At 42.7% G+C, this 14,851-nt stretch overlaps 1 protein-coding gene across 2 annotated transcripts in view; it reads right to left on the bottom strand.

Moving 5' to 3' along the window:
* The window catches only part of LOC139748641 (midasin), a 355,039-nt gene that overhangs the window by 26,526 nt on the left and 313,662 nt on the right, over positions 1 to 14,851 (bottom strand). For both annotated transcript variants that reach the window (XM_071661871.1, XM_071661870.1), the window contains 2 exons: positions 14,512 to 14,703; positions 3,229 to 3,439 (listed from right to left, as the gene is read on the bottom strand). In XM_071661871.1, coding sequence (XP_071517972.1) covers positions 3,229 to 3,439; positions 14,512 to 14,703 — 403 coding nt within the window. The remainder of the gene's footprint in view (positions 1 to 3,228; positions 3,440 to 14,511; positions 14,704 to 14,851) is intronic.

Raw genomic sequence — 14,851 nt, 5'->3', positions numbered from 1 at the left:
ATGTGAGAAACTGCAGAAGCTGGTGACTGAGTTTGGTAAAGTGTGTGAAAGAAGAAAGTTAAGAGTAAATGTGAATAAGAGCAAGGTTATTAGGTACAGTAGGGTTGAGGGTCAAGTCAATTGGGAAGTAAGTTTGAATGGAGCAAAACTGGAGGAAGTAAAGTGTTTTAGATATGTGGGAGTGGATCTGGCAGCGGATGGAACCATGGAAGCGGATCATAGGGTGGGGGAGGGGGCGAAAATCCAGGGAGCCTTGAAGAATGTGTGGAAGTCGAGAACATTATCTCGGAAAGCAAAAATGGGTGTGTTTGAAGGAATAGTGGTTCCAACAATGTTGTATGGTTGCAAGGCGTGGGCTATGGATAGAGTCGTGCGCAGGAGGATGGATGTGCTGGAAATGAGATGTTTGAGGACAATGTGTGGTGTGAGGTGGTTTGATCGAGTAAGTAATGTAAGGGTAAGAGAGATGTGTGGAAATAAAAAGAGCGTGGTTGAGAGAGCAGAAGAGGGTGTTTTGAAATGGTTTGGGCACATGGAGAGAATGAGTGAGGAAAGATTGACCAAGAGGATATATGTGTCGGAGGTGGAGGGAACGAGGAGAAGTGGGAGACCAAATTGGAGGCGGAAAGGAGGGCAAGGAATAGAGTGAATTGGATCGATGTGGTATACCAGGGTTGACGTGCTGTCAGTGGATTGAATCAGGGCATGTGTAGCCTCTGGGGTAAACCATGGAAAGCTGTGTAGGTATGTTAATTTGCGTGTGTGGACGTATGTATATACATGTGTATGGGGGTGGGTTGGGCCATTTCTTTCGTCTGTTTCCTTGCGCTACCTTGCAAACGCGGGAGACAGCGGGGAAAAAAAAAAAAAATACCAATCACCAGTCCTTTTTCAGCACCTAAATCAACAAGCTCTTCACCATTTCCATTTACAACACTGAACACCCCATGTACACCAATTACTCCCTCAACTGCCTCATTACTCACCTTTGCATTCAAATCACCCATCATTATAACCCGGTCTCGTGCATCAAAACTACTAACACACTCACTCAGCTGCTCCCAAAGCACTTGCCTCTCATGATCTTTCTTCCCATGCCCAGGTGCATATGCACCAATAATCACCTACCCACATCAATCTAGAGTTTACTTTCTTACACTCTATCACATACTCCCACCACTCCTGTTTCAGTAGTGCTACTCCTTCCCTTGCTCTTGTCTTCTCACTAACCCATGACTTTACTCCCAAGACATTCTAAAACCACTCTTCCCCTTTCCCTTTGAGCTTCGTTTCACTCAGAGCCAAAACATCCAGGTTCCTTTCCCCAAACATACTACCTATCTCTTTTTTCTCATCTTGGTTACATCCACACACATTTAGATACCCTAATCTGAGTCTTTGAAGAGGATGAGCACTCCCCGCATGACTCCTTCTTCTGTTTCCTCTTTTAAAAAGTTAAAATACAAGGAGGGGAGGGTTTCTAGTCCCCTGCTCCTGTCCCCTTTCGTCGCCTTTTACAACATGTGAGGAACGCGTGGGAAGTATTCTTTCTCCCCTATCCCCAGGGATAGGAGAGAGGGAATATTAACATACTTTCTGAATCAACAAAGAGATATAAGTGTCAAAAGTGGGGGGGAGAAGGAGAAGGGGAAGACCAAACTGGAGATTTTGGGTGGTCGAAGCTTGAACTTGCAGGAGGGTGAAAGGCATAAATGGGATAGACTGAATTGGAGGAATGTGGTCAACATGGGTTGATGCACTGTCAATGGACTGAATCACGGCATGTGAAGCAGCAAGGGGAACCATGAAAAGTACTATAGAGATTGGAGGCTTTGATCTTGATCCATTACACAATATGAGCAAATGAGGCCTTTTCTTTCTTCCTAGTGCTTCCAAGTTAATGTGTGAAATGGTGAACAAAAATGAAAGAAAATGATTATCTGAGTATCATTATTATTATTATCATTATACTTTGTCGCTGTCTCCCGTGTTAGCGAGGTAGCATAAGGAAACAGACGAAAGAATGGCCCAACCCACCCACATACACATGTATATACATACACATCCACACGCACATATACATACCTATACATCTCAACATATACATATATATATATATATACGCATAGACATATACATATATACACATGTACATAATTCATACTGTCTGCCCTTATTCATTCCCGTCACCATCCAGCCACACATGAAATAACAACCCCTTCCCCCCGCATGTGTGCGAGGTAGTGCTAGGAAAAGACAATGAAGGCCACATTCGATCACACTCAGTCTCTAGCTGTCATGTATAATGCACCAAAACCACACCTCCCTTTCCACATCCAGGCCCCACAGAACTTTCCATGGTTTACCCCAGATGCTTCACATGCCCTGGTTCAATCCACTGACAGCACGTTGACCCCGGTATACCACATCGTTCTAATTCACTCTATTCCTTCCACGCCTTTCACCCTCTTGTGTGTTCAGGCCCCGATCACTCAAAATATTTTTCACTCCATCTTTCCACCTCCAATTTGGTCTCCCACTTCTCCTCGTTCTCTCCACCTCTGACACATATATCCTCTTGGTCAATCTTTCCTCATTCATTCTCTCCATGTGACCAAACCATTTCAAAACACCCTCTTCTGCTCTCTCAACCACACTCTTTATATTACCACACATCTCTCTTACCCTTTCATTACTTACTCGATCAAACCACCCCACACTACATATTGTCCTCAAACATCTCATTTCCAGCACATCCACCCTCCTCCGCACAACTCTATCTATAGCCCACGCCTCGCAACCATATGTCATTGTTGGAACCACTATTCCTTCAACCATACCCATTTTTGCTTTCCAAGATAACATTCTCGACTTCCACACATTCTTCAACACTCCCAGAACTTTCGCCCCCTCCCCCATCCTATGGTTCACTTCCGCTTCCATGGTTCCATCCACTGCCAAATCCACTCCCAGATATCTAAAACACTTCATTTCCTCCAGTTTTTCTCCATTCAAACTTACCTCCCAATTGACTTGTCCCTCAACCCTACTGTACCTAATAACCTAATAATCTTAGGTTATTGCTTTTCACAGGAAGAAACAGATGAAAGAGCCAAGCGAGAATTTTTCCTGGATGGCCCAGTTGTCTGTTCCTAGTGCTGCATTACTAGGATGGGAATTGGCAAAAGATATGATACACAGAATAATAATATCAACAAAGACACTTACTATGATCTGGAATGAGTGTGTGGAAATGTGTCTCTGGTGGTCTCTGCACTAGTGACTCGAGTATAATATCTCCTTCTGTCTCTATCTGCATTTCACCATCACCCTGAGGATCACGTCTGCCCTGACGTCTCTCATGGGGGTCTTTCCTTTCTCCATCCTGAGCTGTTGCTTCCTTCTCCTCTGCAGCATCGGGTAGGTCTTCCTCACCAACCTATACATATACAAAGATGTATAAATATATTTATTTACAATCATTACACTTAATTGCTGTTTCCCGTTTCAGCAAGGTAGTGCAAGAAAACAGACGAAGAATGGACCAATCATCCACATACACATACATATATATATACCTAAACGCCTATACAGGCACATACACATACCGACGCATACATATATACACATGTACATATTCATACTTGCTGCCTTCATCCATTCCCGTGAATTGGAACGATGTGGTATACCGGGGTCGACGTGCTGTCAATGGACTGAAGCATGGTACGTGAAGTGTCTGGGATAAACCATGGAAAGGTCTGTGGGGCCTGGATGTGGAAAAAGGGCTGTGGTTTCAGTGCATTGCACATGACAGCTAGAAAATGAGTGTGAACAAATGTGGCCCGATAAACCACATCGTTCCAATTCACTCTATTCCATACATGCCTTTAACCCTCCAGCATGTTCAGGCCCTGATCACTCAAAATCTTTTTCACTCCATCCTTCCACCTCCAATTTGGTCTCCCACTTCTCCTTGTTCCCTCCACCTTTGACACACATATTCTCTTTGTCAATCTTTCCTCACTCATTCTCTCCATGTGACCAAACCATTTCAATACACCCTCCTCTCCTCTCTCAACCACACTCTTTTATTACCACACATCATCCTCACCTTTTCACTACTTACTCGATCAAACCACCTCACACCACATATTGTCCTCAAACATCTCATTTTCAACACATCCATCCTCCTCCGCACAACCCTATCTACAGCCCACCCCTCACAACCACATAACATTGTTGGAACCACTATTCTTCAAACATACCCATTTTTGCTCTCAGAGATAACGTTCTCACCTTCCACACATTCTTCAATGCTCCCAGAACCTTTGCCCCCTGCCCCACCCTGTGACTCACTTCCAAGGTTCCATCCGCTGCCAAATCCACTCCCAGATATCTAAAAGACTTCACTTCCTCCAGTTTTTCTCCATTCAAACTTACCTCTCAATCAACTTGTCCCTCAACCCTACTGAACCTAATAGCCTTGCTCTTATTCACATTCACTCTCAGCCTTCTTCTTTCACACACTTTACCAAACTCAGTCACCAACTTCAGCAGTGTCTCACTCGAATCAGCCACAAGCGCTGTATCATCAGCGAACAACAACTGACTCATTTCCCAAGCCCTCTCATTCACAACAAACCGAATACTTGCCCCTCTCTCCAAAATTCCAAAATTTTTGCAGGGAAGAAATGCAAATGACTGGGAAAGGTATAAAAGAAAGTGGCAGGCAGTCTAGAGAAAGGTGCAAGAGGTGAAAAAAAGGGCAAATGAGAGATGGGATGAGGGAGTATCATCAAATCTTAGGGAGAATAAAAAGATGCTTTGGAAGGAGGTAAATAAAGTGTGTAAGACAAATGAACAAATGGGCACATTGGTGAAGGGGGCTAATGGGAAGGTAATAACAGGTAATGGTGAAGTGAGGAGATGGAGTTAATATTTTGAAGGTTTGTTGAATGTGGTTGACGATAGAGTGGCAGATATACATTGCTTTGGTCAAGGTGGCATGCAAAGTGAAAGAGTCACAGAGAATGGTTTGGTAAACAGAGAAGAGGTAGTGAAAGCTTTGCAGAAGACGAAAGCCAGGAAGGTGGTGGGTTTGGATGGTATTGCTGTGGAATTTATTAAAAAGGGGGTGACTGTATTGTTGACTGGTTGGTAAGGATATTCTATGTATATGTCTGGTTCATGGTGAAGTGCCTGAGGATTGGCGGAATGCATGCATAGTGCCATTGTACAAAGGCAAAGGGGATAATGGTGACTGTTCAAATCACAGAGAAATAAGTTTGTTGAGTATTTCTAATAAAATATAAGGGAGGGTATTGATTGAGAGGGTAAAGGCATGTACAGAGCATCAGATTGGGGAATGGCAGTGTGGTTTCAGAAGTGGTAGAGGGTGTGTGGATCAGGTGTTTGCTTTGAAGAATGTATGTGAGAAATACTTAGAAAAACAGATGGAATTATATGTAGCATTTATGGATCTGGAGAAGGCGTATGATAGGATTGATAGACATGCTTTGTGGAAGGTATTAAGAGTATATGGTGTAGGAGGTAAGTTGCTAGAAGCAGTGAAAAGTTTTTAACAAGGATGTATGGCATGTTAGGAAAAGAGGAAAGTGATGTCTCCATGGTTGTTTAATTTATTTATGTTTGGGGTGGTTAGGGAGGTGAATGCAAGAGTTTTGAAGAGAAGGGCAAGTATGCAGTCTGTTGTGGATGAGAGGGCTTGGGAAGTGAGTCAAATGTTCGCTGATGATACAGCACTGGTCGCTCAAAATCTTTTTCACTCCATCCTTCTATCTCAAATTTGGTCTCCCGTTTCTCCTTGTTCCTTCTATCTAAGACACGTGCATCCTCTTTGTCAATCTTTCCTCACTCATTCTCTCCATGTATCCAAACCACTTCAACATACCCTCTTCTGCTCTCTCAACCACACTCTTTATTACCACACATTTCTCTTACCTTTTCATTACTTACTCAATCAAACCACCTCACATCACATATTGTCCTCAAACATTTCATTTCTAACACATCTATCTTCCTACCTACAACCCTAACTATAGCCCATGCCTTGCAACCATGCAGCATTGTCGGAACCACTATTCCCTGAAACAAACCCATTTTTGCTCTCAGAGTTAACGTTCTTGCCTTCCACACATTCTTCAACACTACCAGACCCTTCACCCCCTCCTCCACCCTATGATTCACTTCCGCTTCCATGGTTCCATCCGCTGCTAAGTCCACTCCCAGATATCTAAAACACTTCACTTCCTCCAGTTTTTCTCCATTCAAACTTACCTCCCAATTAACTTGTTCCTCAACCCTACTGAACCTAATAACCTTGCTCCTATTCACATCTACTCTTAACTTTCTCCTTTCACACACTTTACCAAACTCAGTCACCAACTCCTGCAGTTTCTCATCCGAATCAGCCACCAGCACTTTATCATCAGCACACAACAAATGATTCACTTCTCAAGCTCTCTTATCAAAAACAAACCGCATACTTGCCCTCTCTGCAAAACTCTTGCCTTCACCTCCCTAACCATCCCATCTATAAACAAATTATACAACCATGCAGACATCTTGGACCCCTGCCACAAACCGACATTTACTTGGAACCAATCACTCTCCCCTCTTCCTACTCGTACACATGCCTTAAATCCTTGGTAAAACTTTTCACTGCTTAAAACCTTCCACAAAGTATCTCTATCTACCCTATCATATGCCTTTGCCAGATCCATAAATGATACATACAAATCCATGTTTTTCCAAGTATTTCTCACATACATTCTGCAAAGCAAACACCTGATCCACACATCCTCTACCACTTCTGAAACCACACTGCTCTTCCCCAATCTGATGCTCTGCACATGCCTTTACCTTCTTAATCAATATCCTTCCATATATCTTCCCAGGAATACTCAAAAAACTTTTTTTTTTTTTTTTTTTTGCTTTGTCGCTGTCTCCCGCGTTTGCGAGGTAGCGCAAGGAAACAGACGAAAGAAATGGCCCAACCCACCCCCATACACATGTATATACATACGTCCACACACGCAAATATACATACCTACACAGCTTTCCATGGTTTACCCCAGACGCTTCACATGCCTTGATTCAATCCACTGACAGCACGTCAACCCCGGTATACCACATCGCTCCAATTCACTCTATTCCTTGCCCTCCTTTCACCCTCCTGCATGTTCAGGCCCCGATCACACAAAATCTTTTTCACTCCATCTTTCCACCTCCAATTTGGTCTCCCTCTTCTCCTTGTTCCCTCCACCTCCGACACATATATCCTCTTGGTCAATCTTTCCTCACTCATTCTCTCCATGTGCCCAAACCATTTCAAAACACCCTCTTCTGCTCTCTCAACCACGCTCTTTTTATTTCCACAAATCTCTCTTACCCTTATGTTACTTACTCGATCAAACCACCTCACACCACACATTGTCCTCAAACATCTCATTTCCAGCACATCCATCCTCCTGCGCACAACTCTATCCATAGCCCAGGCCTCGCAACCATACAACATTCTTGGAACCACTATTCCTTCAAACATACCCGTTTTTGCTTTCCAAGATAATGTTCTCGACTTCCACACATTCTTCAAGGCTCCCAGAATTTTCGCCCCCTCCCCCACCCTATGATCCACTTCTGCTTCCATGGTTCCATCCGCTGCCAGATCCACTCCCAGATATCTAAAACACTTCACTTCCTCCAGTTTTTCTCCATTCAAACTCACCTCCCAATTGACTTGACCCTCAACCCTACTGTACCTAATAACCTTGCTCTTATTCACATTTACTCTTAACTTTCTTCTTTCACACACTTTACCAAACTCAGTCACCAGCTTCTGCAGTTTCTCACCTGAATCAGCCACCAGCGCTGTATCATCAGCGAACAACTGACTCACTTCCCAAGCTCTCTCATCCCCAACAGACTTCATACTTGCCCCTCTTTCCAAAACTCTTGCATTCACCTCCCTAACAACCCCATCCATAAACAAATTAAACAACCATGGAGACATCACACACCCCTGCCGCAAACCTACATTCACTGAGAACCAATCACTTTCCTCTCTTCCTACACGTACACATGCCTTACATCCTCGATAAAAACTTTTCACTGCTTCTAACAACTTGCCTCCCACACCATATATTCTTAATACCTTCCACAGAGCATCTCTATCAACTCTATCATATGCCTTCTCCAGATCCATAAATGCTACATACAAATCCATTTGCTTTTCTAAGTATTTCTCACATACATTCTTCAAAGCAAACACCTGATCCACACATCCTCTACCACTTCTGAAACCACACTGCTCTTCCCCAATCTGATGCTCTGTACATGCCTTCACCCTCTCAATCAATACCCTCCCATATAATTTACCAGGAATACTCAACAAACTTATACCTCTGTAATTTGAGCACTCACTCTTATCCCCTTTGCCTTTGTACAATGGCACTATGCACGCATTCCGCCAATCCTCAGGCACCTCACCATGAGTCATACATACATTAAATAACCTTACCAACCAGTCAACAATACAGTCACCCCCTTTTTTAATAAATTCCACTGCAATACCATCCAAACCTGCTGCCTTGCCGGCTTTCATCTTCCGCAAAGCTTTTACTACCTCTTCTCTGTTTATGCCTCTGTAATTTGAACACTCACCTTTATCCCCTTTGCCTTTGTACAATGGCACTATGCATGCATTCTGCCAATCCATACATACACTGAATATCCTTACCAACCAATCAATAACACAGTCACCCCTTTTTAATAAATTCCACTGCAATACCATCCAAACCTACTGCCTTGCCAGCTTTCATCTTCCTCAAAGCTTTCACTACCTCTTCTCTGTTTACCAAACCATTCTCCCTGACCCTCTCACTTTGTATACCACCCTGACCAAAATACCCTATATCTGCCACTCTATCGTCAAACACATTCAACAAACCTTCAAAATACTCACTCAATCTCCTCCACATATCATCACTACTTGTTATTACCTCCCATTAGCCCCCTTCACCAATGTTCCCATTTGTTCTCTTGTCTTACGCACGTTATCTACCTTCTTCCAAAAAAATCTTTTTATTCTCCCTGAATTTGAATGATACTCTCTCACTCCAACTCTCATTTGCCCCTCTTTCACTTCTTGCACCTTTCTCTTGACCTCCTGCCACTTTCTTTTATACATCTCCCAATCATGTGCACTACTTCCCTGCAAGAATCATCCAAACACTGCTCTCTTCTCTTTCACTAACAACCTTACTTCTTCATCCCACCACTCACTGTCCTTTCTAATCTGCCCACCTTTCTCATGTCACATGCATCTTTTGCACAAGCCATCAATGCTTCCCTAAATACATCCCATTCCTTCCCTACTCTCCTCACGTCATGTGCTCTCACCTTTTGCCATTCTACACTCAATCTCTAATAGTACTTCCTCACACAAGTCTCCTTTCCAAGCTCACTTACTCTCCCCACTCTCTTCTCCCTAACATTTTCTCTTCTTTTCTGGAAACCTCAACAAATCTTCACCTTGGCCTTCACAAGATAGTGATTAGACATCCCTCCAGCTGCCCCCCTCAGCACATTAACATCCACAAGTCTCTTTTACATGCCTATCAATTAACATGTAAACCAATAATGCCCTCTGACCTTTTCTCTTAATCACATATGTTTATATAATTAGTTTTACTTTACTTTGTCACTGTCTCCCGCATTAGTGAGGTAGCGCAAGGAAACAGATGAAAGAATGGCCCAACCCACCCACATACACATGTATATACATACACATCCACACACGCAAATATGCATACCTATCCATCTCAACGTATACATATATATACACACACAGACATATATATATATATATATATACACATGGACATAATTCATATTGTCTGCCCTTATTCATTCCTGTCGCCACCCCGCCTCACATGAAATGAAAAACCCCCTCCCCAGCAGGTGCGTGAGGTAGCACTAGGAAAAGACAACAATGGCCAAATTTGTTCACACTCAGTCTCTAGCTGTCATGTATAATGCACCAAAACCACACCTCCCTTTTCACATCCAGGCCCCACACAACTTTCCATGGTTTACCCCAGACGCTTCACATGCCCTGGTTCAATCCATTGACAGCACGTTGACCTCAGTATGCCACATCGTTCCAATTCCCTCTGTTCCTTGCATGCCTTTCACTCTCCTGCATGTTCAGGCACCGATCACTCAAAATCTTTTTCACTCCATCTTTCCACCTCCAATTCGGTCTTCCACTTCTCCCTGTTCCCTCCACCTCTGATGCATATATCCTCTTTGACAATCTTTCCTCACTCATTCTCTCCATGTGACCAAACCATTTCAAAACACCCTCTTCTGCTCTCTCAACCACACTATTTTTACTACCACACATCTCTCTTACCCTTTCATTACTTACTTGATCAAACCACCTCACACCACATATTGTTCTCAAACATCTCATTTCCAGCACATCCACCCTCCTCCGTACAACTCTATCTATAGCCCATGCTTTGCAACCATATAACATTGTTGGAACCACTATTCCTTCAAACATACCCATTTTTGCTTTCCAAGATAACGTTCTCGACTTCCACACATTTTTTAACGCTGCCAGAATTTCACCCCTCCCCACCCTATGATTCATTTCCACTTCCATGGTTCCATCCGCTGCCAAATCCACTCCCAGATATCTAAAACACTTTACTTCCTCCAGTTTTTCTCCATTCAAACTTACCTCCCAACTGACTTGCCCCTCAACCCTACTGTACCTAATAACCTTGCTCTTAGTTTCACATTTACTCTCAGCTTTCTTCTTTCACATATTTTACCAAACTCAGTCACCAGCTTCTGCACTTTCTCACCTGAATCAGCCACCAGCGCTGTATCATCAGCGAACAACAACTGACTTACTTCCCATGCTCTCTTATCCGCAACAGACTGCATACTTGCCCCTCTTTCCAAAACTCTTGCATTCACCTCCCTAACAACCCAATCCATAAACAAATCAAACAACCATGGAGACATCACGCACCCCTGCCACAAACCAACATTCAGTGAAAACCAATCACTTTCCTCTCTTTCTACACATACACATGCCTTATATACTCAATAAAAACTTTTCACTGCTTCTAACAACTTACCTCCCACACCATATATTCTTAATACCTTCAATAGAGCATCTCTATCAACTCTATCATATGCCTTCTCCATAACCATAAATGCTACATACAAATCCATTTGCTTTTCTAAGTATTTCTCACACACATTCTTCAAAGCAAACATCTGATTCACACATCCTCTACCACTTCTGAAACCACAATGCTCTTCCCCAATCTGATGCTCTGTACATGCCTTCACCCTCTCAATCAATACTCTCCCATACAATTTCCCAGGAATAATCAACAAACTTATACCTCTGTAATTTGAGCACTCACTCTTATCCCCTTTGCCTTTGTACAATGGCACTATGCAAGCATTCCGCCAATCCTCAGGCACCTCACCATGAGTCATGCATACATTAATAACCTTACTAACCAGTCAACAATACAATCACCTTTTTTAATAAATTCCACTGCAACACCATCCAAACCCGCTGCCTTGCCGGCTTTCATCTTCTGCAATGCTTTTACTACCTCTTCTCTGCTTACCAAATCATTCTCCCTAACCCTCTCACTTTGCACACCACCTCGACCAAAACACCCTATATCTGCCACTCCATCATCAAACACATTCAACAAACCTTCAAAATACTCACTCTATCTCCTTCTTATAACACCACTACTTATCACCTCCCCATTAGCCTCCTTCACTGATGTTCCCATATGTTCCCTTGCTTTACGCACTTTATTCACCTCCTTCCAAAACGTCTTTCTATTCTCCCTAAAATTTAATGATACTCTCTCACCCCAACTCTCATATGCCCTCCTTTTTGCCTCTTGCACTTTTCTCGACCTCCTGCCTCTTTCTTTTATACATCTCCCACTCATTTGCATTATTTCCCTGCAAAAATCATCCAAATGCCTCTCTCTTCTCTTTCACTAATAATCTTACTTTTTCATCCCACCACCCACTACCCTTTCTAATCTGCCCACCTCCCACGCTTCTCATGCTACAAGCATCTTTTGTACAAGCCATCATTGCTTCCCTAAATACATCCCATTACTCCCCCACTCCCCTTACCTCCTTTGTTCTCACCTTTTTCCACTCTTTACTCAGTCTCTCCTGGTAGTTTCTCATACAAGTCTCCTTCTCAAGCTCACTTACTCACCACTCTCTTCACCCCAACATTCTCTCTTCTTTTCTGAAAACCTCTACAAATCTTCAACTTCGTCTCCACAAAATAATGATCAGACATCCCTCCAGCTGCACCTTTCAGCACATTAACATCCAAAAGTCTCTCTTTTACACACCTATCAATTAACACGTAATCCAATAATGCTCTCTGGCCATCTCTCCTACTTACATATGTATACTTATGTATATCTCTCTTTTTAAACCAGGTATTCCCAATCACCAGTCCTTTTTCAGTATATAAATCTACAAGCAAAAATGGGTATGTATGAAGGAATAGTGGTTCCAACAATGTTATGTGGTTGCGAAGAGTGGGCTATAGATAGAGTTGTGTGGAGGAGGAAGGATGTGCTGGAAATGAGATGTTTGAGGACAATATGTGGTGTTAGGTGGTTTGATCGAGTAAGTAATAATAGGGTAAGAGAGATGTGTGGTAAAAAAAAAGGGTGTGGTTGAGACAGCAGAAGAGGGTGTTTTGAAATGGTTTGGTCATATGGAGAGAATGAGTGAGGAGAGATTGACCAAGAGGATATTATGTGTCAGAGGTGGAAGGAATGAGGATAAGTAGGAGACCAAATTGGAGGTGGAAAGATGGAGTGAAAAAGATTTTGAGTGATCAGGGCCTGAACATGCAGGAGGGTGAAAGGCGTGCAAGAAATAGAGTGAATTGGAACGATGTGGTATACCGAGGTCGACGTGCTGTCAGTGGATTGAACCAGGGCATGTGAAGCGTCTGGGGTAAACCATGGAAAGTTCTGTGGGGCCTGGATGTGGAAAGTGAGCTGTGGTTTCGGTGCATTATACATGACAGCTAGAGACTGAGTGTGAATGAATGTGGCCTTTGTTGTCTTTTCCTAGCACCACCTTGCGCACATGCGAGGGGAAGGGGTTGTTATTTCATGTGTGATGGGGTGGCGATGGAAATGAATAAAGACAGACAGTATGAATTATGTACATGTGTATATATGTATATGTCTGTGTGTGTATATATATGTATACGTTGAGATGTATAGGTATGTATATTTGCATGTGTGAACGTGTAGGTATATACATGAGTATGTGGGTGGGTTGGGCCATTCTTTCATCTGTTTCCTTGTGCTACCTCGCTAACACAGGAGACAGCAACAAAGTAAAATAAATAAATATAAATAAATCTACAAGCTCTTCACCATTTCCAATTACAACACTGAACACCCCATGTACACCAGTTATTCCCTCTACTGCCACATTACTCACCTTCACATTCAAATCTCCCATCACTGTAACCTGGTCTCGTGCATCAAAACTACTAACACACTCATTCAGCTGCTCCCAAAACACTTGCCTCTCATGATCTTTCTTCTCATGCCCAGCTGCATATGCACCAATAATCACCCATCTCTCTCTATCCACTTTTAGTTTTACCCATATCAATCTAGAGTTTACTTTCTTACAATCTATCACATACTCCCACCACTCCTGTTTTAGGAGTAGTGCTACTACTTCCCTTGCTCTTGTCCTCTCACTAACCCCTGACTTTACTCCTAAGACCTTCCCAAACCACTCTTCCCCTTTACCCTTGAGCTTCATTTCACTCAGAGCCAAAACATCCAGGTTCCTTTCCTCAAACATACTACCTATCTCTCCATTTTTCTCATCTTGGTTACATCCATACACATTTAGACACCCCAATCTGAGCCTTCGAGGAGGATGAGCACTCCCCACGTGACTCCTTCTTCTGTTTCCCCATTTAGAAAGTTAAAATACAAGGAGGGGAGGGTTTCTAGCCCACTGCTCCCGTCCCCTTTAGTCGCCTTCTACGACATGTTAAGCCACATATTCCCTTTATGTCACAGAATGTGACTAAAAGAAATAAGAGTGGGAGTCTGAAAATCCTCCCAGCAAGTTTTTACTTTTCCAAAAGGAGGAACAGAGAAGGGGGCCAAGCGATGATTTTCCCTCTAAGGCTTGGTCCTCTGTTCTTGACACTGACATGGGAAACAGCACATGTGTATGAAGGAAAATGTATACATATCTAAAATGGTTACTATTCCAAAAATCTCAACTATATATGAAATCTAGAGTACGCCTCAGATGAAAAGTGCACATTCCTTAAAATCATATGCGTATAATATAAACCAGCTTTAAATATCACATCTTCTAGTCCGTTTCAGTGTAAGTTTGAGTTAATCTTTCTGTAAAACAAACCTCCATTGGAGTTTCTAGCATTTGTTCATCCTCTTCTGTTTTATCCTCTTCCTCTTGTCTATCTGCAGGTGCTGGTACCTCTTTTGCTTGCTCCTGAGTGCCAGCATCAACGATCTGGGCATCAAAGTGGTCCTCTGCTTTATCAATATGCTCATACTCAGAGTTTTGTTTTGGTTCATCTCCAGAGTCCTCCTGTCAGTGAAAAGGAAAAAAAAAGTTTACATCTGACATGAAATATAAAAACATATGTACTTGACTATTCTATTATCTGTATATATCAACCACAAAAAGCTAATTTATTATTTGCTCTGGTAGTAAAGCAGATACATCTTTTAGAAAT

This window comes from Panulirus ornatus, chromosome 5, assembly GCF_036320965.1.
Source record: "Panulirus ornatus isolate Po-2019 chromosome 5, ASM3632096v1, whole genome shotgun sequence".
NCBI classification, from domain to species: domain Eukaryota; kingdom Metazoa; phylum Arthropoda; class Malacostraca; order Decapoda; family Palinuridae; genus Panulirus; species Panulirus ornatus.
Note: the sequence above shows the minus strand (reverse complement) of the source record. Positions and strands in the feature narration are given on the sequence as shown.